At 37.3% G+C, this 20,540-nt stretch overlaps 2 protein-coding genes across 15 annotated transcripts; both read right to left on the bottom strand.

Moving 5' to 3' along the window:
- Nucleotides 1-503: 503 nt before the first annotated feature.
- On the bottom strand, nt 504-2,255 carry LOC5510420. The gene has a single exon (XM_001630854.3). The coding sequence runs from the start codon at nt 1,957-1,959 to the stop codon at nt 1,126-1,128; it is 834 nt and encodes a 277-aa protein (XP_001630904.2). The 5' UTR covers nt 1,960-2,255; the 3' UTR covers nt 504-1,125.
- A 2,988-nt stretch (nt 2,256-5,243) lies between these two features.
- On the bottom strand, nt 5,244-20,359 carry LOC5510427 (paraspeckle component 1). Of its 14 annotated transcripts, none has more exons than XR_007306484.1 (13): nt 19,925-20,359; nt 17,827-18,128; nt 17,396-17,491; nt 16,684-16,880; nt 16,168-16,270; nt 15,368-15,500; nt 15,240-15,293; nt 14,436-14,600; nt 8,286-10,315; nt 6,438-6,495; nt 6,085-6,145; nt 5,722-5,782; nt 5,244-5,433 (listed from the first exon to the last, which is right to left on the bottom strand). XR_007306484.1 is itself a non-coding variant. In XM_032379588.2 (9 exons), exons 1-9 carry the CDS (start codon nt 20,204-20,206, stop codon nt 12,808-12,810), a joined length of 1,458 nt encoding a protein of 485 aa, XP_032235479.2. In that variant the 5' UTR covers nt 20,207-20,359; the 3' UTR covers nt 12,092-12,807. The 14 variants fall into 14 exon arrangements, 2 of the variants coding, with proteins under 2 accessions (XP_032235479.2, XP_032235481.2); XR_007306489.1 differs by having other exon boundaries at nt 8,286-8,330; XR_007306493.1 differs by having other exon boundaries at nt 8,286-8,327.
- Nucleotides 20,360-20,540: the final 181 nt, after the last annotated feature.

Below are 20,540 nucleotides of genomic sequence, written 5' to 3'. Positions count from 1 at the left end.
CTTTTTTGTCTGAAACCAAAGCATTCTAATTAACATGCGTACAAGAAGAATTTCAATTACCCAAAACGCACACAAAGAATTTTAAAAATAGCACTTGTTTACTTTTAAAAACCAGTAAACTATAGTTTTGTGGTGCTTTATTTTGCTTTACCTTCTGACTAAGGCTATTATTCGTTGTCAAGCCATATTATCCGGTAGGTTTAAAGTTATGTTATATTTTTCCGGTTTCCCGGTTTGTTTTGAGTAGTTTGCTTCCCTCATTCGCGGCAGACGCGTTTGAAACTTCAATAGCACATGACCAATGGAAAAATTTCCATTTTGTTGATCCATAATTAAACTTGAAGCAATTTTTATTTGCCTGTGATAGACGAAAACCCTGGGAACTTCCGCAAGTATTAGCATGCTCGTGCCAATTCAATTTTCAATGCGAACTTCGGGAACTCTATAGTAATTATGTTCGATAGCATTAAATGACCACTTCCCTCTAACGCTAACAGCTATTATCCAAGAGAAACGTATTTATTCGTTACTCATTCGCCTACAAGATTTAAGTACGTTCTATCGACAACAACTGCTTGTAAACTGAGAACAATGACATCGGAAGAGACAAAGTTTTTAGATGCAAACACAAAAAAAATATGGCGAACGTTTTCATCAACTGCTTGTAAACTGAGAACAACGACATCGAAAGAGACAAACTTTTCAGATGCAAACACAAAAAAAATATGGCGAACGTTTTCATCAACTGCTTGTAAACTGAGAACAATGACATAGGAAGAGACGAAGTTTTTAGATGCAAACACAAAAAAATATGGCGAACGTTTTCATCAACTGCTTGTAAACTGAGAACAATGCCATAGGAAGAGACGAAGTTTTTAGATGCAAACACAAAAAAAATATGGCGAACGTTTTCATCTTTCCCTTCTTGCAGTCACTAGTGTTGCGCGCGGCATCTTAGAATTTTACTTGCATATACCAGTCTGTTTTGCCAGTGTCTCTCCTACGATGTAGATTTCCCGCACATGATAATAATATTTCCTCGGCGACGTTTTTAATGACTCTGCAGGGTATCACTAGGCAATTGCGCTATGATTGCCATAATAGCATAAACACCAGCAGCGCAAATTATTCAAAATGAGCTGGATGAAATGTTCCCACCACTGGTGATATAATGCGTGGGTCCGAGCTCATCAAATCTTGCATCGTTTCCGACTCGTTGCTGTCGAGTTCCGTGTAAACATCCTCCTCCTCGCTCTCCACTTTCTCAGTCTTCGCCTTTTCCGTTTCTGCGTCCATTTTTTCCATTTTACTCACTTTTGCGGTGACTTCTTGGAGTTGAAGTTCGTTTAGTGAACTTCCTTTCCGTGCGAGCGCTCTCGGAGTGGTCGCTCCGGATTGTGTCGGACTAATAGTTGCGGGACTCTTACCGCCGTAACTCCCTCGTCTGTCTCTCCTAGGTACACATAGCTCATCTCTTCTTCCTGGCTCGATGCACACAAGCCCCCCAGCACCAATAGGTGGCAATGATTGTCTGCGCGGTTGATTGAACGGTGGTTGTAATAAATTCATTGTCGGACTTACGGGAGCGCATGGACTTCGAGCTAAGTTTTCCGTGCAGCTCAAATCAGACACCCCATCCGAGAAGTTTCTCCTCCGTGTGAGTGGCGACTTTCGCGTGTCTGGAAAAGCTGTTGTAATCATCGTCTGTGGTGTCGAATAACGCCTTGGGAGTCGAGGACTGAGCGCTCTTCCGTCTGGGCTCGCCACAGCGAGGCGATTCCTCATGTAGCCCTCCGCGTCCGCTAATTCCTTTTCCAGCCTTTTGCGCTCGCGGTTCATTTCTTTCGTTATCGTCCCTTTATGGGTATCAAGACTATTTAGCTGAATTTTGAGTTTTCGATCCGCTAGTGAGTTCATGGAGAGCGTTTTATCCGCGTATTCGGTTCGCTGGTACGCCATGGCCGTGATGTATGGATTTATCTGGCCTCCACTGTGTACGGGATTTTTTGCAGTACGCGCGAGTAAACTAATTTGGGTCTGCCAAAGTGTTTGAGCTGGCAAGCGGCGCTTTATGCAAATGAGACGTCCAATGTAAGGTGATTTATCCTTGAGAGCGCACCTGTCTTTAAATAAATGGAGACAATTTTACTCCAACAATTCTTTACAATACTTCTCAATCACAACCGTTAACTAACATATATAACACATTTAATTTCCCCGAAGAAAAAAATAAATACTCCGTGACAAAAACTCGTGCGATTTTTTTCCAAGCACACAAAATACCATCTTGTATTTCAAGATGCTGTGGTAACGGTTCGAAAATTGACACAGAGAGCATTAAGAAGTGTCATCTGTGTTCCATATTTTTAATGTCTAATATATGAACAAGGGGGGCAAAAATAGCCTCCATTAAGATTACGGTATACCTAAATGACTATCGCTCCGGAGATCATTTTTTCCATTTTCCATTTGTACAATTTCCTTATGTCATCGCGTCAACTCTGGCTCCCTTTTATTGTGTTTACAAATGAAACCGTCCAGGGGAAGTAGAGAATTAAAAGGTATTCTCTCGCTTGCGTTTTAAAACAACATGTAAACACCTGGAGGAGTAAATTAAGACTTTAACAAACAGTCCACTAGGTTTATTGTTAAGCTCCCTTTGAGATTTTCTATGAGTATAGCTTTTAATATGGCTAAAAATGCCCAATTGGCGTCAGTATTTATTCAATCTTTCGAAGGCAAACTAAGAGGGTTCGTCTACGCAAATAACTTTTATCATGTTTGAGAAACTCCCAAGGTATATTCTTAAACAACTTTAGCTGCAAAAGATTAGCAAAGGATGACTTAAAAGCGTATAGAAAGTGCTGCCAATAATAGAGGAGTTCTTATCAGACAGAAGGGAAACGTTTTTAGCTCTCAATCTAGATTAAAATCAGTCTTTTACTTTTTTGAATTTTTCCGACATTTGCGAACAAATCTTTTCACGCATCATTGCAATTAGAAGACTGGCTCCTATTGGTGCATAAAAAGGATAACGTCCCTGCCCTTGCGTTTGTGACCTTTTGGGACGCCTGTGTTTTGGCACCTTATGCTACACATGATGAAAGCTAGTGATATAAAAGGTTCCCCGAATTGATGGCATGCCCTCAAAAGTAAGCCGTTTGTCTTTTTTCAAGTACACATCAAAGGCAGACAAGTATTTGCTCGAATGCTCGTTTTCTATAAAAAGGCCACAAATTTAGAATTTCAGTCAAAATCATCTGCCACATAGGCGACTTATAAAAAACAACTTGACAAATCTTCAAAACTTGTCTCAAGTTTACATAATTCAAGCAAACAGCTGAGAGCTTTACCGCTTTATTAATTATCCCACATGAAAATAGTTAAACTATAAGCGTATTCTTTAGATAACCAAACTTCTTTATTTAGTTGCGATGGCCTAGCCTAGTTCCTTGGCTTCTATTGGCTGAGCGGCTCGTCGGTAACTTTTTTTATTTGCCGCTCGCCATAGGGACAGCTTATCGCGAACAAAAGGCTGTCACAAGAGGGCTGTGAGAGAGGCTAGGGACGACCTGATGTGCAACAAATATTTTTAATTTACTCGTTTCTCGACTATCACTTTTTTTTTCGAAATTCTCGCTACTCACATAAGACATATCAAGAAAATTTAGCCAAAAATTTTCGTTTTTCCCAGACGCGGTCACTTCCATATAAGGAAACTAATATATTCCTTTTTGGAAAACGTGCACGATTCTTGTCATTTTTAGGGTTGCCGTACCACAGGTGCTTGCCAAACTTTGTGAATTGAATTCAGAAGAGAAAAACAGTGACTGTGACCATCTTCAGTCAATGGGGAAAGTCTCTGAAAAAAAAAAACTCGGTACCAGACTCCTAAAACGACAACGGTTTCTTTATATGCAAAATGTCAAAGGGTCCGTTTTTATAAATAATGGCATATCAGGTCTTTGTTTGCTCGTGAAACGCGTAACTAGGGAGCGGCATACAAAAAGAACAATTATTGATTGTAAATTTGTCTGACGTAAGTGATTTCCGCAGAACTAGCAAAATACCATTCTCGTTCCCAGAGCTCCTAGGTCATGCTTCCCTCCGACACACAACAGCGGAGGAGCTCTGGGAACGAGAATAATATAAAAATAATATAAAAAAATGAAGACAGGTTGAAACTTGCCATGCATCCCCCCTCCCTTGTTAAAATTCTGTTTCCAGAAGCAAAGCATTAGCAGAGTAGTCATCGACGACCTCTTTAAAAGTACTTCAAATATTCATACAATTTCAGACAACCTAACTGGGAAGTCGTCATGTAAGTGCCAAGAGGGTCCAACCTATTACACCAGGCCGTTCACACCCACCCACAACGGCAGAGTCCACTTCCGGTTCGCAAATAAACGTGCTATTTGTAGACAAAGCTTTAAAGCATAAGCGAATTAGATTAAAAAAAGGCGTCTAGGATCAATCTGGTATGTCATAAATCTAAGTGAATCTAAGTAAAACTTTCTTGTAGCCAAATCCGATAATAAACGTGGCATAAAACTGGCACCTTTTTTTTTTGGGGGGGGGGGGGGTGGTAAGATTTTAATCAGAAAACTTATTGCTCACCCCAACCCCTGAAAAAAATAAGCCAACTTTTACGGATTTCGCGACCCCCCCCCCCCCCCAAAGAAAAAATTATGGGTACGGGCGTTTGCACAAAGTTGAAAACCCACAAAATTGTCTTGTGGCTAACTTTCTGTGGAGCAACCCAGAAAGCTCTGCGCAGGGGGTATCTTGTAGCCAAGCGAGAGTTCGCCATGAACGCAAGGGTCTTCTCGGTAGTTTTCAACATGGCCTCTAGCTGGTGCCAGCAATTTTTTCCGATGTAGGCGTTGTTTGAAAGGGCTTTTATCTCGATTCATTGTCCCATGGCTATCTCTGGAGCAGATTTTGGAGAAAGAACCCCCCTCTTCCCTATTATTTTGAGCTTCCAACACGAGGCTCTACCATAAAACGGAAAGCTCCTCCCATCCCCGCACTAGCGTATCTGCATAAATTTTTATCGCGCTTTGAAGAAAATGCTGATGCTCATCTATTCAGCTATTGGGGCATAATTGATTGCTGTGCTTACGAATGGTTGCAATATTATTTGGCACGCATATGGGGCTTTGTGCGCTACACAAAAGTATCTGCAAAGGAGATGGCGCAGGAGGGAGGGGGATTTTGTAGGAGCAGGTCTGAGAAAAGTACAGTTTTGGAAAAAAATATCATTTATTCCAGGCATTCAGGGCTCCTTAGCGTTTTATTTAAATGCTTCTTTCAACATTGCTTCGTCGCTGAACCACGGCACTAACATGTCTGTTGAGTTGTTTAAGGTGGCGCTTGGTTTTCCCCGTGGCATTGAGTGAGCTGTCTACTCCCGCTCTCCGTTAATACCAAGGTCTGAGAACAAATGAATCAGGTAAATGAAGGAGTGAAAGCAAATGGAAAATCTAGCAGGAAACAGCAACATGAGAGGCCTCTCTCTTGCCATGCCCTTTAGGGTAATGCATAGTTCAGACAGCAGCATGGCTACATGTTGTGTTCCTATGTGGACAGGGTAACAGTGGGTTCTGCCATTTCTGGCTCTGCTACTGATCTGTCCACTCACAGCTACTTCTTCATCATCACTACAAACCACAAATAGCAAATGTAACGATGCAAAAATCAGAAACACATATTTCAACTTACCTTTTTGACTGGCTATATGGCCTGTACACTTCTGAAGCGTCAATTGTTGCCAACTTGTTCACTGTGTAAAGAAAACAATAAAAAACCCTTTAACAAATAAAAAGGTTGTGAAGGACTTGGACATCAAAGACTTTTTGGTAGATCTCTTTCTGACCAAACGCTACATGTGCCTATGTGTAAGCCTGTAGTTCAGACAGCAGCATGGCTACATGTTGTGTTCCTATGTGGACAGGGGTAACAGTGGGTTCTGCCATTTCTGGCTCTGCTACTTATCTGTCCACTCACACAAACATCTTCATCATCACTACAAACCACATAGCAAATGTAACGATGCAAAAATCAGAAACACATTATTCAACTTACCTTTTTGACTGGCTATATGGCCTGTACACTTCTGTAGCGTCAATTGTTGCCAACTTGTTCACTGTGTAAAGAAAACAATAAACACCCTTTAACAAAAGAAAAGGTTGTGAAGGACTTGGACATCAAAGACTTTGGTATGATCTCTTTCTGACTAAACGCTTCATGTGCTTATGTGTAGTTCAGACAGCAGCATGGCTACATGTTGTGTTCCTATGTGGACAGGGGTAACAGTGGGTTCTGCCATTTCTGGCTCTGCTACTTATCTGTCCACTCACAGCTACTTCTTCATCATCACTACAAACCACATAGCAAATGTAACGATGCAAAAATCAGAAACACATTATTCAACTTACCTTTTTGACTGGCTATATGGCCTGTACACTTCTGTAGCGTCAATTGCCAACTTGCTCACTGTGTAAAGAAAACAATAAAAAAAAAAACCCTTTAACAAATAAAAAGGTTGTGAAGGACTTGGACATCAAAGACTTTTTGGTAAGATCTCTTTCTGACCAAACGCTACATGTGCCTATGTGTAAGCCTGTAGTTCAGACAGCAGCATGGCTACATGTTGTGTTCCTATGTGGACAGGGTAACAGTGGGTTCTGCCATTTCTGGCTCTGCTACTTATCTGTCCACTCACACAAACATCTTCATCATCACTACAAACCACCTTACAATGCTACCCAATGATATGGTTATTATTATCGCGTCAACATCTTCATCACTACAAACCACCTTACAATGCTACAAAATGATTTGGTTATTATTATCACATCAACATCTTCATTATCACTACAAACCACCTTACAATGCTACAAAATGATTTGGTTATTATTATCACATCAACATCTTCATTATTACTACAAACCACCTTACAATGCTACCAAATGATATGGTTATTATTATCACATTTTCATCATCAATACAAACCACCCTATAATACTACCCAATGATATGGTTATTACGATCACATCAACATCTTCATCACTACAAACCACCCTATAATACTACCCAATGATATGGTTATTACGATCACATCAACATCTTCATCACTACAAACCACCCTATAATACTACCCAATGATATGGTTATTATTATCACATCAAAATCTTCATCATCACTACAAACCACCCTACAATACTACCCAATGATATGGTTATTATTATCACATCTTCATCATAAATACAAACCACCTTACAATGCTACCCAATGATATGATTATTATTATCACATCAACATCTTCATCATCACTACAAACCACCTTACAATGCTACCAAATGATATGGTTATTATTATCACATCTTCATTATCAATACAAACCACCTTACAATGCTACCCAATGATATGATTATTATTATCACATCAACATCTTCATCATCACTACAAACCACCCTACAATACCAGCCAATGATATGGTTATTATTATCGCATCAACATCTTCATCACTACAAACCACCCTACAATACTACCCAATGATATGGTTATTATTATCGCATCAACATCTTCATCACTACAAACCACCCTACAATACTACCCAATGATATGGTTATTATTATCGCATCAACATCTTCATCACTACAAACCACCTTACAATGCTACCAAATGATTTGGTTATTATTATCACATCAACATCTTCATTATCACTACAAACCACCTTACAATGCTACCAAATGATATGGTTATTATTATCACATTTTCATCATCAATACAAACCACCCTATAATACTACCCAATGATATGGTTATTACGATCACATCAACATCTTCATCACTACAAACCACCCTATAATACTACCCAATGATATGGTTATTATTATCACATCAACATCTTCATCACTACAAACCACCCTATAATACTACCCAATGATATGGTTATTATTATCAAATCAACATCTTCACCAAAACTTTACCACTTCACCAAAATCCTGCAATACTATACACAAGGTATGGAGATTATCATCACAAAACACGGCCCTCCCTACTGTACAAATGACTGGCCCTTACCTAAAGGGAGGGAAAGGGGGGGGGGGGGGGGGGGGCACGGATGTGTGCTATTTCTAATTGAAGTATTGTCAATGGTCCCACCTAGCAAACCCCAAATGCCCTTGTCATGTCTTGATTCACATAGGAAAAGTTAATTGCTTTGCTTAGTGGTAATAGAAGCTAACAAGTTTTTTCATGCAGTTCAAGGAATATACTTACAATTAATAACCCTCAATCCCAGTGTCATCTTATACAGAAAACCTGCTGAAAAGAAACAAAAACATATGCCAGTCAAAAAAAGACATACGTTAGAGCATGTATCAAAGATCCCAATAATATATCAACTAGACACAATAAATGAAGCATTCCATAAATTAAATAGTAGTCAACTCATTGTATAGCTACTTTAATCCTTATCCATGAAGGTGTAAATCAGGATACTGACAAAATATCGCCTGCTGTTTGAATTAAGAATTTCCTCATGATGAAGTAGTGATTATTTGAAGAATTCTCTTCTGTGTCAAGAATTTCTATATTGTATCGAGTACACTTTATTTGCTATCATTCTATGGGTCTCTATGTTGGTCACCAGCCAGTGTATGATGGGCATAAAGCAGTCAACTCTCATGAAAATAATTTAATTGCTGACATAGAATAATATATGATAGTATCCTGTCAAATAGATCAGCGAACTAGAAAAAACAAGATTTTAACTCTTTTTACCCTCATTGGCAAATTAAAATGGTAGCAATATCAACAGGATTTCCAGGCAAATTGGCATGATTAATGTCAAAAAAGTTATTTATGATGTTCACAATTCAAATGGCATTACCTAAAAATAAGATAAAGGCTGATTTATACATCCCATTTTGTTAGTCAGACTTTGTGTATATTAATTAAGCATTATTTTCGAATTGCTTTAACAGGGAGTTAAAGTTTGCTGTGTTCAATTTAAAAAGGGTTCTAATGTATAACAAATTGTATTTTATCTATTTCAAATACAACAAGTTGCAAAAGTGTTAAATTTTCACTAAAAAGAAAACAGATTTTACTTTTAAAAGTGACTAGGAGAAATAAAGAAATAAAGGCAATGATTGATGGATATAAATATTGTTTCAATACAGGTCACTTTAAATTATTTACCAAACTTGCCTTTGCATCTATTGTAATAACATTTGGATGATATGCAATACCAAACGTGACTTTGCATCTATTGTAATAACATTTGGATGATATGCAATACTTAAAGTGAGTATATATGCAATACTTGATATGCAATACTTGAAAGTGAGTATGTTTTAGCTACTTTGAGAGTTGACTGCAAATAAAACCAATATGTCCCATCATACATCACTGGCATTGTAGACTACTGTAACCTTGTACTAGAAAGAGTGACAAGGATATCAAGCATATATTGTTATATTTGTTTCCACATTGTTTCAGTGAATACCGCTATATCTTCAGATGAAGTATTATACACAGGTTGTTGACTATTACAGCTATCTTTGTACTTACTGCACCGGATGGGCATCTGGAAAGTCTTCTGAGTAGTTCTGTGACATTCTTTGGTGTGCATTGCTCAGAATGCGAAGTTTAAAGCAGTTTTTAAGCTTGACAGATATGGTGCCGAATCTAATCAAAATACACTACTGAAAAATTCACAGCAGAAACTTCACTAAACTTGAAAGTGAACTTAGTATTATGCTTTGTCAAAAAATTTAAATCCCAGATAATGTTCTTTATGAGGTTCGCTTTTAAAAAAACAAATTATAAAATAAATAAAAAAAAAACAGTGTTGTTTGTATCTTCACTAAATTTCTGACAAAGAGAATTTCAACTTATTCAAAAAAAATATTTTCCAAGTCTATATAATCTAATTTTCACATTATTCAACTAAATTTCCATCCGAGTTTTAAATCGTGAACAATAGGCAATATCTGCAAGCTTCAATGCAAGAGTTAATTGGCATTGGTAAGGTTTATAGTCTTTCTTGGACTGGGGTAGCAGGAGACATTAATTTAAAGCCAAACATTGAATGGATCACTACATTTCAACTGCAATCAATAGTATTTTTAAGGTGATTAATTAAAAGACTATTCAATTGAATCACTATTCCAGTGGATTAGATCAGTTGACTTACCCACTTTTTGATAATTAGGTATTATTTGTTGAATAAAAAAAGCTGCTAAGCAGGCTCAAAAGAATACTGCCAACTTAACCATCTAACCAGGCAGCAAAGTCAACCAATTCTGCAACGGAAAACAAGTTACTTGCCACAAACCTAAATGGTTATTCGAATAACCTTTAATTCATGATTATACTGTTTTGGGGCCTATGCCAAAAAAATTTACAATTAAAGGTGTTAAATAAAAATGAGTGTTAATTGTAGTGTAGTCATTAATAGAAGGGTTGCCAAATACATAAAGACATGTTGTTTGAAAGTATGCTTGTACAGGGCATAGTGGGTATTGTGCTAGAGTGTGGATTCAGTAACCAACTTTTTTAAAATTTCTTACAGACCAAAATGTGTCTGGAAATTGTCAATTGTATTTGGAAATTGTTTTTATGCCTTTTTGTATGCATTTTATTTTGCATCTTGTTATGCACAGATAAATACTTTGTTTTGAGGCTTTAAATTTCTTTAGGTGCAACATTTTAGGGTTTAATATAGAAGGGTTTATAAACAAATACCATTTAAATGCTGATGGTCTTCAAGGATGCATTTATCTGACTAGGAGACATGGTATAAGATTAATAGCAGCAGGTGCTTTAAGAAAATGTCTATATCAATATTTAAAAGCAAGACATTTCACAGCCACTAACCAGAATTTGCTAAGTGGGGTACCCATCCATAGATATCATATTAGTGATATACGAAAACGGGTCAAAATGATTAGAATGTAGAATGTTCATTTAGTATGAGCTGCCTGTCATCATTCTGTTAATTGAGGCTTCAGTGCTTTTCTTCTTAAACAGGTCAGAATGTTTCCTGGGTCTGTGCCTGTATAACCAGTATTTAACAAACCACCAAATGTTTTTGTGGCCAAGGCGTTTGCATGCCAACCAATTGGCACAAGTCTGTTTTTCATAGTGCTTCAGTTTTTTCCCTCAGCTGGTGCCAATGACTAGACTAGAGTTTTACTAAGCATTTTAGTACCATAATGCTTGAGTGAGGACTGTTATATTCAAAAGATAACAATGCTTACACCAACACAGATGAGATGATTTCCAAAATCAAAAATTATAAAAAAAGCCCTATGTGCAATGGTAATGTCTTATGCACAATTAGATTTTGTATGTATATATATATTTTGCTTTTATTTCTAGATGCCTTTCCAAATCTTTGGCTTTCTTCTCTAAACTACTTCGTGTACAATCAATTGGCCTAGGAGCCAACACAAATGACCGTCTTGATTACCATTCTTTTCTGTCTTTTAATGCAAAATAATCATCAAATTAAGTCCGATGGATTTGAGCTACTCCCTGACAGAGAATCTCATTATAATGAAAAATGGATAATATAACAAGACCAATGTATGCTGGGAGGTGACTGACATCTGTGCAAACTATGGACAACCCCCTTTACTAACTTTTTTCAGCACTCGACTCAATGCTTAATAATGGCAAACAGAGCTTAAGGGTTCTCCTAGTTCAACCTAAATTTATTCCTAGTTATTTCTCTCAGAAGACCCTAAGGACTGCACAGAAAAATTAAATAAGGGTACATTAAAACTTGAGTCGAACAGCTGTACCCAAATAATGTTAACAAGTATGGTGAATTCCTGTAATGGAAAACAAGCTTTCTATTTCAATGTACATTTAATTCTATTAACAAAATCAACTTGTAGGAAATAATGTCACAAATGATGGGATAAATTTCAAACTTGAGCACTTCTGCAGCTTTCAAAATAATATGCTGTTTATCCGTTCGTTCTAGTTGAAATAGGTGGGTATATGCAAAAAAAAAAAAAAAACTGGTGTATATAAAATACTAGGATGGAATGGAGCTGAAAGAGCAGACATAATTTGATACACGAATACTTTATTTATTTAGCCCTGAGAGTAAGAGAAAATGGTTTATAAGTGACTATCAGAAAGTCAATCAGATATATACAACAGAGCCCCAATTTGATGCTCACAATCTAGCTTGCTATTGATCTCAGAGATCGAATGTTCATTCATGTCTATGATCACTTGTCCACATAATCGTTCTTCAAACAGTTCCTAAACTGTAAACTACAAGTGTTGTACAATAAGCTACTGAAACAGGAAACAGGCTATTGTCTATACAATATTCTGTCTTTTCATTTTCACAAAAACAATATGGGCTTAAGGATTCTTTTAAAACCACATTAGTGACAAACAAACAAAATCCCCCAAACGACAGATACAATCTAAGTTAAAACATGAAAGAAGCTATCGCTGTGGCTTTTTAAGATTGTCAACTTTCACACACAAACTAGGTTCTGCACTGATTCTTTAAAAACAAAAACATTTGACTCTACCTACAACACACAAACTAATAAAATAAGAGTAAAATATGCAGCCATGTATAGGGGCTAACAAATGGTATGAAATGTTTTGGCCTAACCAAGTCGTGAGCCAAACAGAAATCAGCCTTATTGATATTGTTTAAACAAGATAATTTTCATCTCAAACCAAAGGCCATACCTCTTAACATGGAACACCATGTATAACGTCATGTATATACTTTAAAACTCTTTAAGCCCTACTTCCTAAACTAGAACTTGCGCCTCTTGTTTTCACCGCCATAACCTCTATGTGGCCGGTCAAAGGAGCGTGCAAGACGATCACGATCAGCACGGTCACGACTATGCTCAGAATCGTGGTCGAATCTGCCAGGCCTCTTTTGCGAATAAATATTCCATTACATTATTGATATGATGGAAGTGTTCATTTATCATTCCAAATGTAGATCCGGATCAGCGTCAATGACATCCAAGGGAAAGGTGAATGAAAAGGAAAAGAATCACATTAGAATGTCAGGCCAGAATGGCATTCTTCTATTATTATCATCTGCAAGAAAACACTTCAGCGGTAAGGTTATAAATTATTCTATAGATTACTCTTCAATACTCCATCTGCAGTACTAGACAACTTTTATCATTATTAGCTACAATACAACACTTCAACTAAGGTTATCAGTTATCTATAGCACTATTAAGCTCTGCAATAAAACAGCTGTAAGATTATTAGTGTTGTAAATCCTTGAACTATTAATTATCACTTGCAATAAAACCCTTCAGATTTACTCTAGAGCAAATAAGTACATTTGGTTCCACAACAAACGTGAACACACTTGACCCGGAACACTTGGCATTCTCTGTGGTTATCCATCCACACAAATAATCATACAAAAAAATGATATACAACTTCTAAACTATAAAAGGTCTGAATTTTCAGGGGACACTAATAATGATTTTCTTTCAAAGTGTCAATAATAGTCATACTGCATACAAAATGCGTACTAAGATAAGTGATATCATAAAATTTTTTTTTAAATCATTCAAAAATACCATTCAAAAGACTGGGGGTTAGTTGAGAGGATTATTTGGTGAACTGATTAAAGGTTGCTACATCATGAGTCTATTGACAACAGTCCATCTATTAAAGGAATAACAATCGTACCTGTTCACTTCCACTCAACTTGAGCAGGCTAATACAATTGCCAATAATCTGAACCGAAAAGATCTTCAGAATACATTATCCTCTGTAGTTTGAAGATAGTTTTCCATAAAGGTTAAAAATTATGTCTTAACGTCAACTGATTCGAATGAGAAACAATATGTTTTACACTTGACACCAGTCTTTGGCAGAAACTCAATATTTTCTGGCTATTTATGTTTCTAAGAGCTTTAGATCTATGTATAGTATCTATACAATAACAAGGTAACCCTTGGTAGTGGGGTCTAGTATTTCATTGTTTTAGTCATTGGATTAGGCACTGTCACTGATGCTCTATGAATATGTTTTCATATATGTATCTAATTAACATGTAACTAGATAGACATGCTTAGAGCATTTTCACTGGACACTGTTGAGATATGCAGACACTATCACTTCTGCATTAAGATAGTTTATGAAGTGATGCAAAGATAAAGTAAAAATGCTTTTTTCAATCCAAATATTTTATATAAACTAATATCAACCTAGTCTTGAACCTGAAGCATAAACTCATCGTAGTTGCATTGTAGTGGTCTTGCATGATCATCAGATTGATGAAAAATGACCTTTAAAATAATTTAGTGAGGTTCGAATTCTATAGTATCAAGGAAAAAAACGCATTTTACCATTCAATAAAAATTACCACTGTCCTAAAAGGGAAAAAAGCTACCCTGGAGTACATACCATTGGCGGCATTCCAGGGCCAGGTCCCATGGGGCCACGTGGAGGTCCTCCATGTGGGGGTGGACCACGGGGACCAAAGGGAGGACCATGAGGACCAGGTGGGCCCATCGGACGAGGGGGGCCCATTCCTGGACCCATACCACGTGGGCCTGGGCCCCAATCCTCCTGGAAAAGGGAATTCAAGGTTTACTTATTTCTAGTCATTACTACATATAAAACTCTGCTTAGAAAAAAAAGCCACAAAATGGCATTTTGAAGTTTATGCTGATGGCAAAGACATAATAAATGCCAAAGCTAGGGACCAAAAGCTCAAGAAAAAAGCTTTCAATCAAATTTTTTTAATTATTCAAAATACACATATTCAAAATACACACTGGTTTTTTTATAAGAACATCTAATTTTGAGTTGAGGCTGGGCCGTTCTTATTTTTGGGACATTTTAAGGCTGAATATGTTCTTAATGATGTTCTTAGATTTTAGTGTATATAAGAATTAACACCCAATAAATTATAATTAGAGAATTACACTAATGATCAATAGCAATGATAAGGTTGTCACTATGGGCACAATTTGATCCTGCATTTCAGAACAAATCAGGACTGAAAAAGAAAAAAAATTCTACTATCTGTGCCTATGCATGTTCTTAAGATTTTGGTGAAATCTCAGGTTGGACATTCTTTTATAAAGGTTCTTATAAAAATGAGTGTTTATAAGGTTTGATGGAGAATAAATGTGCCATAACCTTACAGGTTTAAAGAATAATGCCCATGAATTTAATTCTATTTAAACCAGGTTTTGCAATTACCTTAGGTGGCATTCCGCGAGGTGGGAATCCTGGTCCCATGTCTCTCATTGAATCCTGGAAAGGGGTTGGAGGGCAGAATAAGTAAAATACTACTGGCTACTTCTGTCACTTATAGTTCTACTAATTACCAGGGGAGGTCTTAGCATCATCTCGTCTCGTCTACGCATTTCTTCCTGCTTCTTTCTAAACATCATCTCCTCGTGGTGCCTGGCTTCCTCACGGCGCCGCATCTCCTCCATTCGCATCTCCTCATCTCTGCGCCTGTATAACAAAATAAACCTTGAGCAATACAAGCATACCAACAAATTGCAGTAGGAACCACAGGCTATAGGGTAATCTGACTCCGAAATAAAGTCTAATTTCTTGTTATATTGAATAATGCAAATAATGACACGCTATGTAACCGCTGCCTGGTAAATGAGTAACACGACCTCCAGTGGCCCGTTTTTTTCCTTCCCCATTATAAAATAACAGGGTAGGCAAAAGAAACGCTTTACATTGTTCTCTCGTCTGCTCGTTTTCTTACCCCTTACTTGACAAGTTACTAGGGACAGTGATGATGGATCCATCCTTATCAAAACAAATCCCAACACCAATGTCTCCAGCTGGGACTGATTTGGACTTGTCATCACATTCAACACAACATCATTATATACCACTAACAAGACATTAGACTTAATTTCAGAGTCAGATTAGCCTATAGCCCGTGTAGGGACCTCATGCAAATAGAATGGTGATGGTGATGGCAACGACAACGGAAGACAATGGAAAAGAACCAATAGACATGAAATGTATTCTGAAACATTTCAGTCATTTTTTTTTTCAGCACTTTTGGACATGGTCCCTAAAAGAAAAAAAGAGAGACAGGAGCCATTTGAACCTAAAAGTTGCAAATTTGTTCTTTGTAGTTGTCTGGCATTGTTTTCACCTCATCTCCATTTCCTGCTGTTGAAGCATCTCTTGCCTCATCATCTCCTCACGGTGCTGCATCTCCTCGAACCGCTGCAGCTCCTCTTGACGTCGCTGGATTTCTATAATTGTAACAGACATTAAATAGCATAAAGGAAGAACAGTTGAGTGTGTTGAGAGAAAAAATAATTTCTTTATTCTCAGGAGTATATTATTGGTTTACTCTGGCTGGCAAAAAAATGGTTATTTTAGTACACAATACCTGATAAAAAGCACTAATTTTTCTTTTATTTATGAAAAAGTTACAGTTTCATCAACTTTATAGTATGTAGGCAGTGGAGAAGAGGGTGGATAAGTAGGGGGTGGAAGTAATTTTATCTTTTTAGTTTAAATAAAACATAAGTCGACTTTAAAAAAAGTAGCTGGCGCTTCCGCCGGCCGCCGGGGCCTAATGAGACCCCCGAGGTAAATAATTGCCTTAGGGTATGGAATCTATGGAATCTCTCTGAGAAAGAACAAATACTCTGAACATTACCTTGTCTCATAAGCATTGCCTCATGCTCTTGAATGGCAGTCTGCATCTCTGCCTCTAAAGCCTCTCGTTGCTCCTTGAACTGCTTATCAAGAGCTTCCCTCTGCTGTGTCTCTAATTCTCCCAATGCCTTCCATCGCTGGGCCCACTCAGACTCAAACGTCCCTGGGGTTGCAAAATGGGGTGGGACTTCCCGCTCCCTGTGCAGATTAGAATGGCAATGTTTAATGATACTGGCAGGGACGTAAGAACAACTTGGGACGCAATAAACCCTCTGGCAGTGACCACACCTAGTGACAATGCTTACTAACCGAGGGCCATATGTTAGAAAACTGTAGATTTGGTTAAATATGTTACCCTCGATAAACAAAGATTGAACTAAAACTGAACTGAAAAATCGTCTACCAAAATAATTTTTATGTAGCTTTAGGGTATAACTTCGAACATATGTCGGTGTTAAGTCAATGTTTGTACCACTATGGAAAACATTTGTCAAAGATATTGAAATTGACATTTAAATTTACAGTGAAAATTGTCCTGCTTTTTAGAGAAATAAAATTTAGTTGTAATTTAAAACAAAAAATTGGATGCATCCAAACGTGTATATAGGGAGCATGAGAATCTCCTGTGTCAATTTGTTTTCCTCAAAAGCTGAAACTTCTTGATTTCAAGAGTCATTAATCAAATGAAGACCGTTTTATCCAATACCACTTACTTTTGATAACCAGTTTGACGCTCAACACTTTTCTCAACCAAACCATCTTCATCATCTTCTTGTTCATACTGTTCAACACTGATTGGGCGTGGAGTTCTGTGGATCAGTTAGTGTAAAGACTGTCATCATATGGTATAATTTAAAAGTCTTGTAGAGGAAACAGAATTCAGAATTATTTGATCCATTTCCTTTCAGGATATAACTGATCACTATGATACTGCAGGTTGAAACAGGGAAATAAAACAATAATATGGTTTGTTGTTCGCACCTGACAAGAAAAAACTATTTGTAACAGACAGCTTAACACAAATCAATTACAAAAAACATAGTAAAACCAAACATGATAAAAAGACATGAATAAGGATACACTGAAAGAAAATTTGACCAAACAGACGTCATAGAGCTTACTGTATTACTAGGGGTAAACTCACCTCCCAAGAAGAAACAGACTTTCAGAAATCTTTTGCATGGCATTGTGTGCGTTATTTTTCCTTGAGAACTCAACAATTCCATGCCCCTTTGAGCGTCCTCGAACATCGCAGACAACAACAGCCCTCTCCACATCTCCAAACTGAGAGAATGCCTGCTCCAACAGCTCATTTGTCACTAAATTATCCAGGTTTTTCACCCTAAGTGCTGCAGCATGTGTAGCAAAGCGAACTCTCAGTGTACGGCCCTTGCGAGTGGCCATGTCCAGGCCCGCTTTGGCAGCTTCTGCATGAAGTCTTGTGTCCTGAATAATACACAGAACGACATGACGAAAAAACCTGGAAAACGCGCAATTACAGATAGAGAGAGGAGACACAATTTCTTACAATGGCTATAGGTTCCTTGTATTGCGGACTGATTTTCAAACACAAATAACATGAGGCTGAAGTGCACACAACCAGGTTTTGGCTTTTTAAGATAATCCTTCCTTGATCATCATTGCCCTGTGTATCAGTTCAGGGACGAAAAGCTCAAATTTCAATGACACTTTACAAAAAGTCACATCAATTTAAATAAAGTTGCACTTGATATTTTGTTTGCTATAAGTTACTAGTACTCAGAGAAATTCTCCGCCTTGTCTCAGTCATGTCACACAGAACAATGTTAGAGAATTAATTGAACTTTGAGCAACAAAAAAGAAATGCCAAAAATTGCGTATCAAGATAATTTCCAAGATTTTGAATATAGTTTTAGGGTATTGCTTTGGATTCTTGTTGAAATTAAACAGATACTGTTTGCATCGCTGTGAAAAATATATGTCAAACAGGGCTGTCAAAACATACCAGCAACCACCAGAGCTCCACTGGCTTCTTCACCTTATATCGATGTTTAAAATGGAAAATACAGCTAATTTTGTGTCAATCCTCTCACAACCGAATACTTTTTTTAAGCAACCACCTATTTCGTACATACAGTACATTTTGACAGCCCTGGTCAAAGCTTGAAAAATTATAAGAATGCCATAGAGTTGAAATTGACATGGAAAGTTTCTCAAGAAATAGTGCTTTTGGAGAATTCAAAATCAATTTTAACAGCTACCAATAAAGACTTTTAAATTAAAACACCATACATACTGACATTACAATTTTTAAGACAACAAATCTACAGTATTGCAGCTTTGATTTCTTAGTACAAGATTTTGGATAACCATTAATGGAAATTGCTTGATTTCATGTTGGAATATGTATGTTAATATGGTGCTCCAATTAAAAAAAAAGAAAATCTTGCATACATGATAGATATCAATCACTATATATTTAGGCTATACAATAAAGGATCCTGGTAATGTTTTTCCCTTTACTGAGTATTAAAACCCATAAATTGGGAGCTAAGCAAAGTGGATGACAACATGGACAGAAGCTCATAAAAATACATTCTACATAATGCATTTCAACTATGCAGTATTTCACCAAATCATGAAATAAAATTCATCTATTGGGGACCAAAAATATTGCCTATTAAATTCCACACAAAAAATTCCATGTTTGCTGTAAAAAAAATGTCATTGGTCTCTTTCCATATGTTTCTGACCATAATAATTCCATTCTTTATTTTGGAATTGAGCATAATAAAATGGAAATACATTTTACGGCTCTTGTCTTTGCCTAAGGCCCCTATCTATCCCTTTCAAGTTTTAATTCAAAATTAAGCATACTGAATGTTGAAATTTGACTTTTTGCACCCAAGTATGATCAGTTTTCTGTTTCTAAATTGCCTATCATGGTATTTCCAATGAGAAAATATATTCCATTGCAATTTTTGTATACAAGGAAAATGGAGTGGAAAGCACGATAAATGAAAAGAGCGAAGTTAAGAACCATCAATCCAAGATAAAACGCCATTTTTAATTCATACTCTTGCATTACCATGAGCTGAGTTCTGAGAGAAGTTCATTATATCTACCAATTCCCGCCGTGTTCAATATGAGAGAAACATAACCCAGTTTAATGTAATAGAAAAGTATAATATATCTATTTCTTTAACCTTTAAAATAATTAATTTTGTCGAGTCGAGTAGTTTTCTTGCCAACCTTCGCCTTACCAATCGAATAAATCCGAACCCTTTCTCCTTGTTGATGAAGACTTCAGCAACTTCTCCGTACTTCTTGAACATTTCCTTCATTTCTTCTTCATCACAGTCAATAAGATTCCCAACAAAGAGACGGCATCTCCCAGTAAACTTTCTCTCTTTCATCGAGCTATACCCGGCGCCGTTGTTTCTGGTGTAGTTTCTTCCACCACCTCTATCGCCGCGAGAATCGCCACGCTCCTTGGAGAACGAATCAGAATTCCGAGAACGAGGTTTTGTGCTGTTTTCAGGCATCTTGTTACCTTAGCCGAGGTAACGAAACGACGAACTACACGCCTGGCGCAAAAATATGGGTCTTTTTTTTCGTGTATTTAGGACGAGCTGATGTGTGTGAAAAGCAAGATGGCGTCTGCGTCGCGTCGACATGTGGTAACGTTCAAATTTACCCATTATGCTTTGGGCACCTAGTGGAAACCAAAATGAGGCTGAACAAACAAAGTGAAAAAGGGAGGGGGGGGGTGAGTAGGGGTATGTCAAACCGCCGATCCGCTACATTTTTGGGGCAAATCCGTGGATCCGCATAATTTTTTAGATCCGCATGGTTTGACAGATAAACAATAGCATCGAT

This window comes from Nematostella vectensis, chromosome 14, assembly GCF_932526225.1.
Source record: "Nematostella vectensis chromosome 14, jaNemVect1.1, whole genome shotgun sequence".
Taxonomy (NCBI): Eukaryota; Metazoa; Cnidaria; class Anthozoa; order Actiniaria; family Edwardsiidae; genus Nematostella; species Nematostella vectensis.
Note: the sequence above shows the minus strand (reverse complement) of the source record. Positions and strands in the feature narration are given on the sequence as shown.